This window comes from Glandiceps talaboti, chromosome 15 (assembly GCF_964340395.1).
Source record: "Glandiceps talaboti chromosome 15, keGlaTala1.1, whole genome shotgun sequence".
In the NCBI taxonomy this organism is placed as follows: domain Eukaryota; kingdom Metazoa; phylum Hemichordata; class Enteropneusta; family Spengelidae; genus Glandiceps; species Glandiceps talaboti.
This window is the reverse complement of record NC_135563.1, coordinates 17,920,552-17,935,606: the sequence shown is the minus strand read 5'-3', so window position 1 is coordinate 17,935,606 and position 15,055 is coordinate 17,920,552. Positions and strand designations below refer to the sequence as shown.

The window sequence follows — 15,055 nt, the reverse complement described above, 5'->3', positions numbered from 1 at the left end:
AATGACCGGCTTCTAAAGGTGACATACATATTTGTATAATCTAAAACTACATTTAAATCATATCCGTTGCGTTGACTTCTACATAAATAGTTTTTTTCTTCTTCTAAATACTGCGTGTAAGAGCATGATTGTCTTAGGGGAGACCTAGTAATACATGCAGAGTAAGAGCGACTCGATAGAATGAAAATAAATATTTGTCTTCAATATTCGGTACAACCAATTGTATTGCGCAAAAAAGGCGAATCTCCTATCACAGGTTCCCCTGTCTGTTCCAAATCCTGATTATTGTGACTGGTTTTGAATACGCTAAAATATTGACAATGTGTTCGCCAGTTCGTGAACCCCGGGGGCATGGCCCGCCTTCCTGAGAAGACAGACAACTTAAGAATGTCTTCTTACTTGTCTCGTCTGTGCTGAGAAGTTGGCCGAGGCATGTGCAGGTCACAACTAAATCTGCATGACAAAAACTACCAATCCATTTATCTGGGAAACAAAGACCTCCACTGGTATGTCGTCATAATTTAAAATTGAAATTCGAGAAGGGCAGTCTAGGGTATTCACGTCCAATTCAGTAGCAAACACCCTGGTAGCCATACCTTTCGCCGTGCCAAACATTGCCGAGTACCTCAGAATATCAATCTCATCAGGATACAACGAAACTGAAATGAAGGTCGTACTTCCACTACTTGTGGCAGTTTTGACAGCTTCTGCCGTCTATAATGTATGTGCTATGAAAACTGAAGGCGAAGAATGTGGTGGTGATAACTTAGAACTGGGAAGTTGTGCCGAGGGGCTAGTATGTTCGAACGATGGTAAATGTGTATGCGAGAAACTCGGAAATGTGTGTGGATCTGACGGTAAAGACTATACCAGTGCCTGTGCTTTGAACTCAGCGAGCCAAAAACTCCTAGAAAGTGGACGGGAAGGCTTGGAAGTCGCATATGAAGGTTACTGCAAGAGAGGTCAGTGTATTAGAAGCTTGTGTCTTCAGCGACACACCATTTGAATTGTAATGAAGCATTTGGCCGCTTGGCATAAATGTCACATCTTCTCATGAAGTATTCGCATATGTATGCACAGAAATGCAGAATGCGTATATGTCAATATGCAATTCTGTGCACAAGAATACAAATCGCATTTCATTTGTGAATGGCGTATTCCTTTCCTTTCTCATACATGTGTATGTCAATCGTAGCTTGGATTCATTCATTTAATTTGGTCTCTGTTTATTTAATCTCCACAAGGAATTGTATGTGGCCATGCATCATAACGTTTTTTCGATCATCATCAGTTAGTTAGTTAGTTAGTTAGTCAGTCATTCATTAGAAGATCATTATGCATAAGTGCGCTGTTGATGATGTTAGATTCGCCGATGTGTGCAATCACAGATGTGACCTCCTTCACTTCACACAAATCTTATAAAATGTAACTACGAATATGCTTTGCTTTTTGACAATCTTCTCAATAAATACTGTAGAATGACAACAACGTAGTCAAATTATGGGGGATTGTTGTCATTTGATAATCTATTGAACGACATTCTTGTTATACAGCGTATTCGTCTAGTATGGTTCTATAAACTGTTGACAGCGGAAACGCCACGTGTCTTCAGCGTCTGCATTCCAATCTTGCTTCCGGTTAGGGACGATGACCAAGTGACCCATGACCTTAAGTTACTTTGAAAGGGTCTTTATTTACGTTCTTTTCAACCTCAGACCACTACAATTTACACAATACACTGCAATCATTCGTCTCAGGGTTACTTTTACCATAGCCCCTACGCTTTCACTTAGAACTGCCGAAGTCAAAACTTATGACTGAACTACTGTGACAAGTTGATATATACATTTATTACTAACGCCGCTAACGGTAGAAAGTTTGCTATGTCAAATTGACATAGCAAATTACATGTTGTGTACAAATTCAAACAAATGTTATCAACATTCCTTACTCACAGCTCCTAAAATAACCATACCACCCAAATATATCAATGAGCTAGAGGGTACCAGAGCACTTTTTATCTGCAAAGGCAATGGTGTACCAATACCCAGAGTGAGATGGTATTCTTCTGATGGCGAGGAACTACCCGGAGAGAATCTGAAAGCCAACATACAGGCACGCAGTGGACCAAACAGACACGAGTCTTCAGGATGGCTTGTTGTAAGTAAAATATTCGTAGTTTGTCATTTTCTACCTATTCTCGCAAGCCAGATCTGCTTATCGGGTACGTTTCAAGCGGTGCCGTAAAAGAGACATGCAATTTACGCCATTGTTCTCTACCCTATGTGACATCAATAATGCGGGTAACAATACTATAGTATATCCTATAGGTACAACCGTCTGTGTTTGTGTAGATGGAATTACTACATTATCGTGATCAAAATTGTAATCAAGTAACCCAATTTAAGAGTAGTTATGTAGCCGAAAGACTTGGCTAAGTTACAGTGCAATGTCCTTCGCCCAAGTTTAAAATTCTGTAGTTCAGGCAAACAACATCGTCAAGCGAGATAGCTGATTAGTCGCATGTTTCTGACTTATATTCTGCGAACCACAGAACGGAAAGAAATCAAAAGGACATTTCGCAACAACCAAGTTGTTGACACTAGCTTTGGAACGAAACTCTATTATATCGATGTGACCTACCAGCAACCATTCAACAAAAAGATCAATGGAGAGAAATTGTCAAAAGTGCCGTTTAGCTCGACATGATGATGATGGCTTATACTTGCATTTGTGTACTGTACTACTACATGTATCCCGTGTCATGCTATAGTGTTGTGGCAATTGAGCGGTTTATTGTTGTCTAATCTGTGAAATACATTCATTCATTCATTCATTCATTCATTCATTCATTCATTCATTCATTCATTCATTCATTCATTCATTCATTCATTCATTCATTCATTCATTCATTCATTCATTCACCCATCCATCCATCCATCCATTCATCCAATCCATCCATCCATCCATTCATTCATTCATTCATTCATTCATTCATTCATTCATTCATTCATTCATTCATTCATTCATTCATTCATTCATTCATTCATTCATTCATTCATTCATCCGTACAGATTGATGGTATAGACCAATCCGATGCTGGTGACTATATATGTAAACTGATCAATTCAGAAGGCGAAGCAAGTGAAATAGGAAACCTTGTTGTCAGACCGACCATTACAAAGAAAACAGGTAAGACCAGATAAAATACTGAAGAACTATGTAAAGTTCACTCAGATTGGTGAGAAATATAATCATGGAAGAAGAAAAAAATTATGTTGTATGTTATAATAATTGAGTATAGATGTGCATGTTTTCCAATCAGTGGGAACTTTATAGTTATTCATGTTACACCACACTGTAGTCTTCGAGAGAATACCCAACTTGAAGTCGACTCTGTCAATCCAAATGATCATCCAGAAATATCCAGATGCATTACATACTAAATGACACTTGCAATGCATGAATTATAATAAATGTGAGCATATGCAAATTATTAGCTGCAACAACATTTTGTGGTGATACTTATAGATATCTCTTTATTTTATTTTACAGAGTTATGAAAGGAGAACTTGAGGAATACAATGGTTGAAAGAATGACAACAGAGTTTCTTTTTTCTCCAATGGTGCTTGTACTAGCTATTCTTCAATATGGTGCTAATAGTGACATGTAAATTTCATTGGATTTGTAGATTTCGTTAGATTGATAAACGTTAGTCAAAGTGCAGATTTCTGAAGTTTTAGTTGTAGAATACTTGTGAAGTTAATCAAATACACCTGGAAATGTCAGACTATGGTCTGAGAAGCTCAGCAGAGAAATAGTCTCCAGCTTGTAAGAAGGTGACACATCTTTCAAAGAATAGCTTGAATGTAATACATAAAAGTACATGTATATCTGATGCAATGCAATGCAAGTGTCAAGGTTTGCTATTTATTTGAATGGGAGTTTTGATTCATAGAGCCTTGAGCATTATACAATGTAAGGGGCTGTCGACCAGTGAACGTGAACAAATCAGTGTCAATGGTATTACCAGTAGACTAGTTAGTATTAGTGTACGATTCAAATGTATTGTCGCCATAATGCACGTTTTGTTTAACCATCAATGTTTTAGTCCACGTTAACAATGTAGTACTACTATGTTGTCATAGATACGGTCAATGTCACACGGTTCATTGTCTTGTAGCTAAGTGGTGAGAATAGGCTATATAATGGTTGATTATGTGTTTTGTACATTCCTGAAAATAGACAAGTATTCTTTTCCTCAATTTTCTAAATAAACAAGAAAAAAATAATAACTTGCCAAAGTGTAATCTTGTACTTGATAACTATTTATACATACATGTGTGTGTGTGTGTGTGTGTGTGTGTGTGTGTGTGTGTAGATCATTTATATCGTGATTATCTTGATGTGCGGAAAGGCGCAAAATCGTTCAAATATGTTTGGGACTATTGACATAGCTAAGAAGATTGTACCATTGTTTGCGCTTTGAACTTTGCGAGTCAAAACTAGTAGAAAGTGGTAAAAACACCTTTAGGGATACTGGTGTGATTACTTCATTAGCATTTGTCCTCATTTTGGCAGTTATCCCACCCACACCATCAATATTTGTATTTTACGTATATTTGTGATTTCATTCACATTCGTTATCTCATTCATTGTTAGGGCTCTAGGACGATACAAAGCCAGAGCTAATGATCAAGACATATTCACGCTGAATGGTCCAAACTAAACATCTTGCAAATTATTACATTCTTGACCATTAAACCACTTCCACTTTAGCTCTGTCAATTTGAGCTCGGAGGACTCTAACATGTCTCCATCCCACGCTATCGACGACGTATCGGAGTTCACGGAGCGCAGCATGACATTTCTAGGTGTATCTGACAGTACGTTATACGTATATCGCCCACTCAGCGATGATGTATTAGGAAGCCTTAAGTTATTACAGGGGGGGGGGGGGGCAGTGGAAGTAGGGGTGAATCACTGTTTACAAATTGGTCCTCGCGGGAGGGCCATATTTTAGAAAATGGATATTAGGGGATGGTCACAGTTTACTTTGATTCATTTTTATCTGACTTTGCATTATTTTGTTCTTTTGGCCCGATCCCACCGCTGCCACCGGTTCCAAACCCTACTGCTGCCACATCCCACCACAGCCATCATTGTAAAATATAGTAATAATCCCATCAATTCGGCCAGATTTTAATAATTACCATTAGTTTGTGGTCAAATTACTGGGGCTGGCTTTACCTCCCAGTTGCGACAACAATTGATGCATAATCAGTTTTGTCTCTGTAAGCTCTATGTGCGGTATTAAAGCCTGGTGGCAGCGTGACAAAGCAATGTAAATAGCCAGTGTAACTGTGTATGTGAGTGCAATGAGGCCATCTATGCTACCTCAGTCCGCGTATGCTTCTTAAAGAACTTGTACATAATTATAATGTCGACATTACATCGTTAAGTATGGGCGATTTACATGTAAATAGTGACGCCAGAACCAAAAATATGAGGAAATTCAATACTTGTATACATTTGACATAAAATGACAAAATTGCCATATTTCATTGATGACTATAACTCGGTGTCCATAGCTACCTGAAATATATGTAATTATACATCAGATTTACCAAAGTGCCTCGAAGTTATACTACTAGCCTTGTCATGTAGAAACCATGGGATTCAATTATATACTCTTCAGTATCTCTGAAATATAGAGTGAAAACAACAACAACAACAACAACAACAACAACAACAACAACAAAGAAGTTGTTTTGTGGTAAAAACACACACCCCTGGTAGAGTCGAGAACGTCATGAGATCACAAAGGTATTATCTCCTGAACCATTGAATCGGCAAGTCGGATCAATGACTGCACGTATGTGTCCTTTCTTTTCTAGAAGTTTCTCAGAGACGGCAGTGAGAAGGCAGTCCCTGACCTAGCTACGCCTACACCTGTCGGTCAAAACTAAGAGTCTGCTGACAGGCGCCGGTCACCAGACACTCCTTAAATTTAAATACAAAATCACACCCATTTGCATGATTTGTGTGTGAAACAAAAGCCTTTTTATATCTGGCCACTCCTATATAAGAAGCTTGAGGGAATATATAGCATACTTGGTGCTTTTACGCTCCAGAACAAGGAAGGTCGAAGGCTGGTAGACAGACAGAGCTGACTGTACTTTTGAAAAGTCCTTGAAAACATGAAGGTTGTATTATTTGTACTTTTCGTGTTACTTCTGGCTTCACCGATCGCTCAGTCGACCACCAAAGACTGTAAGCGCTGTAATCAAGATGCTTGTCCCGAAGTAGTCGACTGCCAAGCCGGTGTTGTAAAGGACTTCTGCGACTGCTGTGATGTATGTGCTAGAACTGAAGGCGAAGAATGCGGGGGTGAAAACTTAGAACTCGGGAGATGTGTAGATGGCCTTGTGTGCTCCGACGAAGGTCAGTGTGAATGCGAGCAACCCGAACACGTATGTGGCTCTGACAACGAAGATTATACCAGTGTTTGCGCTTTGAACTCTGCGAGTCAAAAACTGGTAGAAAGTGGGGGAAAAGGCTTGGAAGTCGCTTACAAAGGTTACTGTAAGAGAGGTCAGTAGAAGTTTAAATATATCTCAAATAGCAAGTTATTCGCTTTAATTTTTTCAAACCTGATACCATATGGTTCCAGCAATTGCTACATTTCATGTATATTCTCACGTTGATATTGTCATGAAAGTATCACACCCACAGTGGTACTTGTTTTCTTGAGCAAACCACGGAGGCATAAATAACACTTTAATATGCTCCCATGAGCAAACTGAGTTCGGTATTAAGAAGAACTCCTATCCAGTGACCCTGCGTTTTATTTGATATTCTGCCTATGTTCAGTGTTTCACTTTTTATTTGGAATATAGTTATTTTTGTATGTGTACATGCTTTCCAATATTAAATATGCTTATTTCAATTAGGCCGAGACAACTGGTAAACAAACTGAGCACTGGATCCAATGGTGCTCACAAGCTGTATTCATATACATATGTGTATTGGTAGATGCCATGGGGTAGATGAAACTTAAAGTTAAACTTTAAGATGTTTCTAGGATGAGCCGCAATGACAACTTTATGGTTAGTTTAAATGTGAGGGTTAACGCAGTTTCACCAAATGTGGATGAATATCGAGACGAGTCGAGCGTGTCTGTGTTATTCATGAGGAGAACAAGTGCCACGTTGGCACTTTGGGCCTTGAGCCTGCGTGCTGACTCGTTCGATATTTCCAGAGAGTTCTTTCGGCATGCCGTTACGCCCTCTACGTCAGTGTATATCGGTGTTACTAGTATACTATTGTATATACTGCCACAGACAAGAATATTCTATTCTTTTCTATTCTTGTCTGGGATACTGCTCACGCGCACCGTCCTGCGTTAGACATGATAGGGTACTGCTGAATGTCTGTGATGCTCAGCCCCGGGGACGGTACCGGTGACCAGCTCTGGTAGGGGTGTGTGGCCAGTGCCGGAAACCCCAGGCCCCATTTTAGACCCACTTTGACAAAAAATAATACCCCATTTTAGACAATTACAGGTTTTGAAAAGATGAAATTTTAGACCAAAATACATTTTCCTTAGGAGGCAACATTTTGTAATGGAAGCTATGATTTGGTAAAGGACATTTGATAACAAGCAAAATCGAAAATAATGCAAAGTTTTCCATTTTAGACTCTTCAGCTCGAAAACAAACAAACCCCAGTTTTGACCAAAGGGCTGGAAAACGCACCCCAAAGGGCGGCACATATACTTATCATTACACAAATAAGGGGAGTAGCCCCCGGGGGATCAGTCCTCGCTGAGACCGTCTCTCTGGGACGGTCTATCTACTCCGTGTACTTGCGACCTACGCATCTGCGAGATACGATACTATTCTACATTCTCGATGTCGTCACTTCCGGGTACTTTTAAAGTGGCCATATGGATGAGGATAGGGATTTATATTGGATTTTAATTATAATGACTTACTATTTGTAAAAAAATCAATGTGAAATAATTCATGCCAAGTCCTTGTTTCTCAATAAATTGCAGAAGATTAGTAAATGTGTAAAATCTTTGTTATTGTACATACAACAACAAACTTTTTACACGTTTCTTTTAGCATTTTACACTATATTGAGTGACAAACACAGGCTTGGCCAGTGTTGTTTCACATTGATTTTTCAAATAGGAAGCCATTATAAAATTGTTTCATAAATTCAAAATCCAAAATAACCAATCCTCATCATATGGTCACTTTAAGCGCTGCCAGCCATATGTGATGTTCGTTTTATAGTAGAATTGTCATGTGTATATTTTGTGGTTTGTGTATTTTCAAAGACAGACTTTGTTTTCATTTTTATGCTTTGGGAAGCGCCTCTGAACAATTAGCTTTTTGGATTTTGGCGCTATGCAAATTTTTACTTTATGTTCTCTTATCTTATCTTACCCTCCCCCCCCCCCCCCAAATGACACCAATCACTTTGAAGATTTTGAGTCTCGGAAAACAGAGACTAAGAATGACATGCATAGACAGTGTGAACATTCAAACACTATAAAAACTTCACTAAATTTGTTAACATTTTTATTCAGCTCCCCAGGTTAGCATTCTCCACAGAGAAAAGACAAAAGATGTAGGATCCGAAATGTATTTTCACTGTGCAGGAAGTGGAGTTCCGACTCCAAAGGTGAGATGGTACTATGATGGAGAAGAACTCCCTGGGGATTACAACGTAAATATCCAGGCACGCAGTGTACCAGGCAAACACGAAATGGAAAGCTGGGCAAGTGTGAGTGGCAATACTTGTAATTACTTTCCATGTTGTTTTCAGTTTAACAGTCAAAACATAAGGATTGCACATAGGGAATCGACATATGCATGCGCAGGTGTGTCACCGTGCCGGTGGTCGCCTGCTTTTACTCAGATTATTGATTTGTACAAAAACAAATTTGTCACACATTTTTTTGTTTCTTGCAAGTCGTTGAGTTACAAACACAGCTTTGGTCTTTGCTTTTTCATATTGTTGTTTCAAGTAGGAACATTCAGTAGTTAATACACAAGTTCTCTTTTTTTCCACTAGATACCTTTCGAACAAAAAATCTTAAGTGTCTAAATTGGATCTGACAGAATGATCCATACATTTTGAGTTCCAGAATATTCTGCCAGATCCAGTAATCATAGGGCTTCCATGATGAACATACATAATGTAGTAGTAAACCTGTTTTTTATGATTGAAAATAGGAATACAATTAAATACAATGTCTCATCCATATTGCAACTTAAGCATTGTATATTTGATTTTCTTATTCATGCACAGATTTATGGCGTGAAACCTTCCAATGCTGGGGAATACGAATGTCGCATGATTAATTCTGAGGGCGAAGCACGAGAGACAGCATCTTTGATTGTGAACTTAAACTTGACCAAAAAGACAGGTAGGTCATTGTTTAATATGACCAGAAAGTCTGCATGTGAAAATTGTTTAAAGAAGAACCAAGGGCTTAAGGTGAGGCTGATTTTGTCGTAGTTGCTTTTGGTTTGTGTGTCCTTTGAGTCACAGAGCATCACTTACACCACTCCATATCTTACGACTTCTCTAACAATAAGAGAAATAAAGTTATGCAAAATCATTAACTGCCTAGTACCTATGTACACTGTCGTAGGGAATTCTGGGATTGGAGTCCAATTACTTATGCTTATTCGTGTCTGTGTCTCTTGTTTCTACCTTACATGCCAATTAGGTAGAAACAATAGACAGATTAGGTAGCAACAATAGACAGACTGGGAGAAAGAGGCACAAGTGACATCAGCATTGGTAACTGAGAGCCAATCCCAGAATTCCCTTCTCCAGTGTACATAGGTCAGTTCGTGGATAATTTGAATAATCACATTTCTCTTAGAGAAGTCGTGCAATGTAGGGTGGTGAAAGTGACTGAACATTTAACTAGAGCAGCTAGGACGGACAAAAACAGCATTGCCTTTGTTCCTCTTTGAGATATACCCAGTAACTAAGGACAACTATCTAAAAAACAGTTATAAACCATGGTAATGAATTCAACACACTTCTAAAGGATCACAATTAACTGTTTTAGTGGTATAAGCGTTACCACTGATTAGTTTATTACCATTTATATGTAACACCCGTTAGATTTTTCCACTGTCTGCTAACTTCCTCTTCTCCTCTTCTTAAGTATCCCTTTTTAATGGTCATTGGTTTGGCTCTGTCTGTCTGTCTGTCTGTCTGTCTGTCTGTCTGTCTGTCTGTCTGTCTGTCTGCCTGCCTGCCTGCCTGCCTGCCTGCCTGTCTGTCTGTCTGTCTGTCTGTCTGTCTGTCTGTCTGCCTGCCTGCCTGCCTGCCTGTCTGTCTGTCTGTCTGTCTGTCTGTATTCCTGGTATATTAGATCAGTTTCTGTGAGTGAATCACAGACTCCAAGAGTTAATCCTCAGTCAAACTAACAAATACACGTCTCATTGCTCTTGTTTCAGAATTGTGAAAGGAAACAGTGGACAGGGGAACGTCTTCAGTCAAACATGAATAGTTCCTAATTAGAATAGTAGTTGTTATTTTTCTCGTAGCTGTGAGTCTACTTCTGTTTTATTGGTGATGGTAAATAGTCATGCAATGAAATATTTGATGTGATAAATAAATATCGATGGAAAAGACCTCACTTTAACGCATGTTCTGCTTACATGCTAATACTAATACTAGATTAGTAGTTGTGCATTTTGGTCAGCAGATGCACTTTGGTTGGAAATTGGGTCTATAAGTTTAAGAATCTCATTATAATATCTACACAGTCCATAGTGTTTCTAGTGAAAAATGATGAGATTACATTCTGTGGTGCGGCATAACCTTATAGAGCAAGAGTGAATACATCTGTTACGGGATTATAGTTTCAGACATTCCCATTATCTTATTCATATTGATAAGTTAGCTATTTTCACATTTTGTCATTATCTAATTCCACTGTTAGTTTCTCGAGAATTTGTAGAAGCTTTTTCATAAAATTTCGAAACGATTCATCAACTTGTTACAGCCATGTTTGCATGCATAGTAGTCTAACTGTAATAAATACTATAGAAAACTGAAAAATGATCTTCCAGTTTTCTCATGCGTGTGTATGTATGTATGTATGTGTGCGTGGGGAGAGGAGAGAGGGGACGAATGTGGGTGTGAATTATGTTTGGTTATTCGGAACTGGGTGACTGGATGATGCTCATTTTGTTGACCAAATTCCAGTAAACTGTCGTTGTATATGGGTGTTGAACGACCAATCGTGAAACAGCTGATACACACACCTGTTTATATATATTTGAATTAATCTACATATATATGCACAGAGCCAGGAGGCAAGTCCGTGTCTAACATAATGGTGATAATGAAGTATGGCTCCGTGCCAGGATGAGCAAAGGTCAAAGTTCACGAGTACACTTTTTCCCTAAATGTATGCAAACCTGCAAAGGTAAAATGTTGACACATCTTTAAGGTGTTATTTCCTTTTTCACCGATCTACAATATAACAATGAGCAAGACTAGAAGGAAACACAATTATATTTAAGATATGTGTAGAAGTTATGTATTATGGTTAGATTTGGGATAGTGATAGGGTCTATTAAGGATGAGATGTATGCTCAGACACTATTTTCTCGAAAGATGTTGACTATTCCGCTGTGTTGTTGTAAAGGGACTGGAAAGTCGCTGTAGAGCGCCCCTTAAGTTCAAGTAAATTATTTGAAAATTCGATTTCATAAAGGTGTATATTTTGTTTTTCGAACGTAAAGAAGTCGATCGTAAACGGATTGGGTAAACAAAGAAACGACTACGTCACCATCATGCCCAAGATTTTCTGACTTAATTCTACATAATTATTCATAATTTATGCACCATGGTGACGATCCAATATATGGGGGACTTGGAACAGATTTACGCATGCGTAGTGATTAATTATCCATGTACTTAGGAAGACTGTTTACCAACAAACATTTGTCACATTTTAGATTTAGTTACATATACGGACGTGTTTCACATTGTTTATTCAAGTAGAAATATCTCGCAATTTCTTTTATTGATTAAACATCAAAATGGATACACATTTCTCATCCATAATGGAAATTCTTCCATAGCAAACGTGGCACAAGTTGGTCTTCTCGACAAGTGTCCGTAGAATAACTAATCGTCATTCACTTTCGAATTCCAGATGACTCATTCATTTGACTTTACCATGACTGTATAGATACATGTATTTCGTGCACAGTTCTACTTGCATAGCAGTATCCCAATCATACTTTATTTCTCAGCAATTAGTCTAAAAATCTCGTTTATTTATTTAATTACTAAATCTTATAAACTATTTTTATTTTGAATACACTCAATATTTCTGGTTTTGCAAGTGTTTGTTACAACTTTGAGAAAAGAATTGAGACGCATAGATAGACACTATAATGATGTTTCGTAGACTACAATTAACTTAAAGATGCAACTGTGATCTCGAATGTAACAGGTGGCTTCGGTTAGTGCAATTAGCTGATACAAGTGTCGACAGGAGGTCTCTCACTCCAGAACTATCTCTATCGATCGTCTTACACATTTGTCTACCGTTTTAAACAAAATCTGTCAGTGTATTTCTTTACCTTTCCATATTTTCGCATTTAGAATCCATGATTAATTAATGATGAGACACTTAGGGAGTTTTCTATATGTACAAGAATTATCAAGTAGATTTCTACACAGAATCATCAAGTAGAATTCTACACCGTGTGTATTGCTATGAAGAGTATGACCTTTTATTCATCACTATACAGATAGTTACAACATTTATGAAATCAAATTAACGTTGTCTGATAGCAAAAATTGATATGCAAATGACTGACCATGAAAGAAGCCCTCCAATACCTATGCCCTTGTAAATCTGTTTCTTGGCTTTGAATAATGCAGCGAAAGGGCTATAATAATGAGATAGTGGAAGTGTTGGACGGAAGCTTACAAGTCCATTTATATCGACTTCTCCTTCAACGAGTTCGCTTCCCGAACAGATGTTTCCATATTTCGCATTGTATATTCAGCAAACAAATACTGGTGTGTTTTACATCACAGATAATTTAGCTCGATAATCCGTTAACTATATACTGTTAATGGGATAATAATTAGTTGAACTATACATAACATCAATGTACCCTGACACGCCTTCATATTCAGTCATATATAAATGTGATTTGAAGCAGTCGTTAAGCAATAGCCTCACAGGTTATCTTGTCGATGAGGTAAGTTTTATCTCTACATATTCTTTTGTGTGTGGTGTAAAGTTTGTGTGTTTCTAATTGCAAGTCGTGGTCAAACAAATGACATTATACCACAACTTTCTCTATTGTCAATGTATAACAACCTCAAAGGAAATCTGTAGGTTGAAGGGGTTCGCTTCATTTGATGTTGCAGCAGACTAAACTCATCGAACTCGCGAACTCAATAACATATAAGCATCCACCAAATTGCTCAAACAATTATACAATTCGATGAGATAACTGTAGTGGTGTACACTTCATTTTACATATATTAATACAAAATTGTTTTTAATATATTCATTTTATACTGTCAAATACACATGATATATTCAATACGTTTTTAATTGGTTTTGTGGTATACAATCTATCTTCGATGACTCTAAATCTGCTGAAATTACATCCGTTGTTATCATTTGTAAATGAGGCACTTGCACGCAATTCGTCATCGTAAACCCCAACCTCTTTTACGGCACCGTCCAAGACACACCACCAAGAGTGGTCTTCGTTATTTCGCAGGCCAATCTAGGATTGCATCACGCCATTCTCTCGACGTCACACGGTATCTCTGTAGTGCTGTGATTAGAAACAGCTGCTATAGCAGTGTACTAGTAAATGAGAGTATAGTAATTGTATCAGATGCTAATACAACCACACAACACAACACAACACAACACAACACAACACAACACAACACAGCACAGCACAGCACAGCACAGCACAGCACAACACGACACAACACAGCACAGCACAACACAGCACAACACAACACAACACAACACAACACAACACGGCACAGCACAACACAACACAACACAGCACGTGCAACACAACAAACACAACACAACATAACACAGCACAGCACAATACAACACAACACAGCACAACACAACACAGCACAGCACAACACAATACAATACAATACAATACAATACAATACAATACAATACAATACAATACAATACAATATGCTCATAATTTGTTTCTGTTATTAAATATTTCCGTGCATTGTACATAGTACACAGACTAACATCATATCCCCAACAATTTTGACAAGTCATGTGTTGATATGACTTTAAATTATCATACTCATCACTGATATAATTAATACAACATAGCTTTTGAGTGAGTTACATTGGTAAACCTATCATCGACCCCTTATTGGTCCAAACCAACTTCTATTGTGATATTAACCATTAACACTTGAGGTGACATTAAGCAATTACCACGATTTCCGGTGACCTTAACCAATCACCACGACCTCCGGTGACCTTAACCAATCACCACAACTTGTGGTGACCTTAACTATGGAAGTGTGTTTTACAGGTAATTATAACCAGTCACCGAGACTTATTGTGACTTTAACCAATGACCATCTCTTACGTTTAAGTCTTGTAATTTTGTCGCAGCAAGTTCAAGTGTCAAGTTTCCTGTGACATTAACTGATCGACACAACATCTTCAACGACAATCCCCAGTATGACTTTTAAGAAATCAGCTGTGGTATCCCCTGACTTTTGCCAATCAACTATATATTCACTTTATCAACCGTGTCACCCATGTAGCTGATAATTACTATCATTTTGTGATTGAACTTTCATTTGCTTGTACCTTTGCTGTCAATGAAAAACAGGGATCGTTTATATCCCCTTATCATATAAAAAAAACTATTTTGCCATCATTTTTGGGTAATCAAGGGGAAGGCCTTTGACGACCGAGTTTACCTTCAATTGACATACAGTGCATGGTTCTCATATGAAGACTTAGTGTTT

At 38.1% G+C, this 15,055-nt stretch overlaps 2 protein-coding genes across 2 annotated transcripts; both read left to right on the top strand.

Annotated features, from left to right (window-relative positions):
* The first annotated feature begins 392 nt into the window (after window positions 1-392).
* LOC144446630 (insulin-like growth factor-binding protein-like 1) lies at window positions 393-4,259 on the top strand. Its single transcript, XM_078136432.1, has 4 exons — window positions 393-962; window positions 1,958-2,160; window positions 3,075-3,192; window positions 3,556-4,259. The coding sequence occupies exons 1-4, from the start codon at window positions 665-667 to the stop codon at window positions 3,561-3,563; spliced, it is 627 nt and encodes a 208-aa protein (XP_077992558.1). The 5' UTR covers window positions 393-664; the 3' UTR covers window positions 3,564-4,259.
* A 1,843-nt stretch (window positions 4,260-6,102) lies between these two features.
* LOC144446479 (insulin-like growth factor-binding protein 7) lies at window positions 6,103-11,088 on the top strand. Its single transcript, XM_078136247.1, has 4 exons — window positions 6,103-6,595; window positions 8,601-8,797; window positions 9,326-9,443; window positions 10,495-11,088. The coding sequence occupies exons 1-4, from the start codon at window positions 6,202-6,204 to the stop codon at window positions 10,500-10,502; spliced, it is 717 nt and encodes a 238-aa protein (XP_077992373.1). The 5' UTR covers window positions 6,103-6,201; the 3' UTR covers window positions 10,503-11,088.
* The last annotated feature ends 3,967 nt before the right edge of the window (window positions 11,089-15,055 follow it).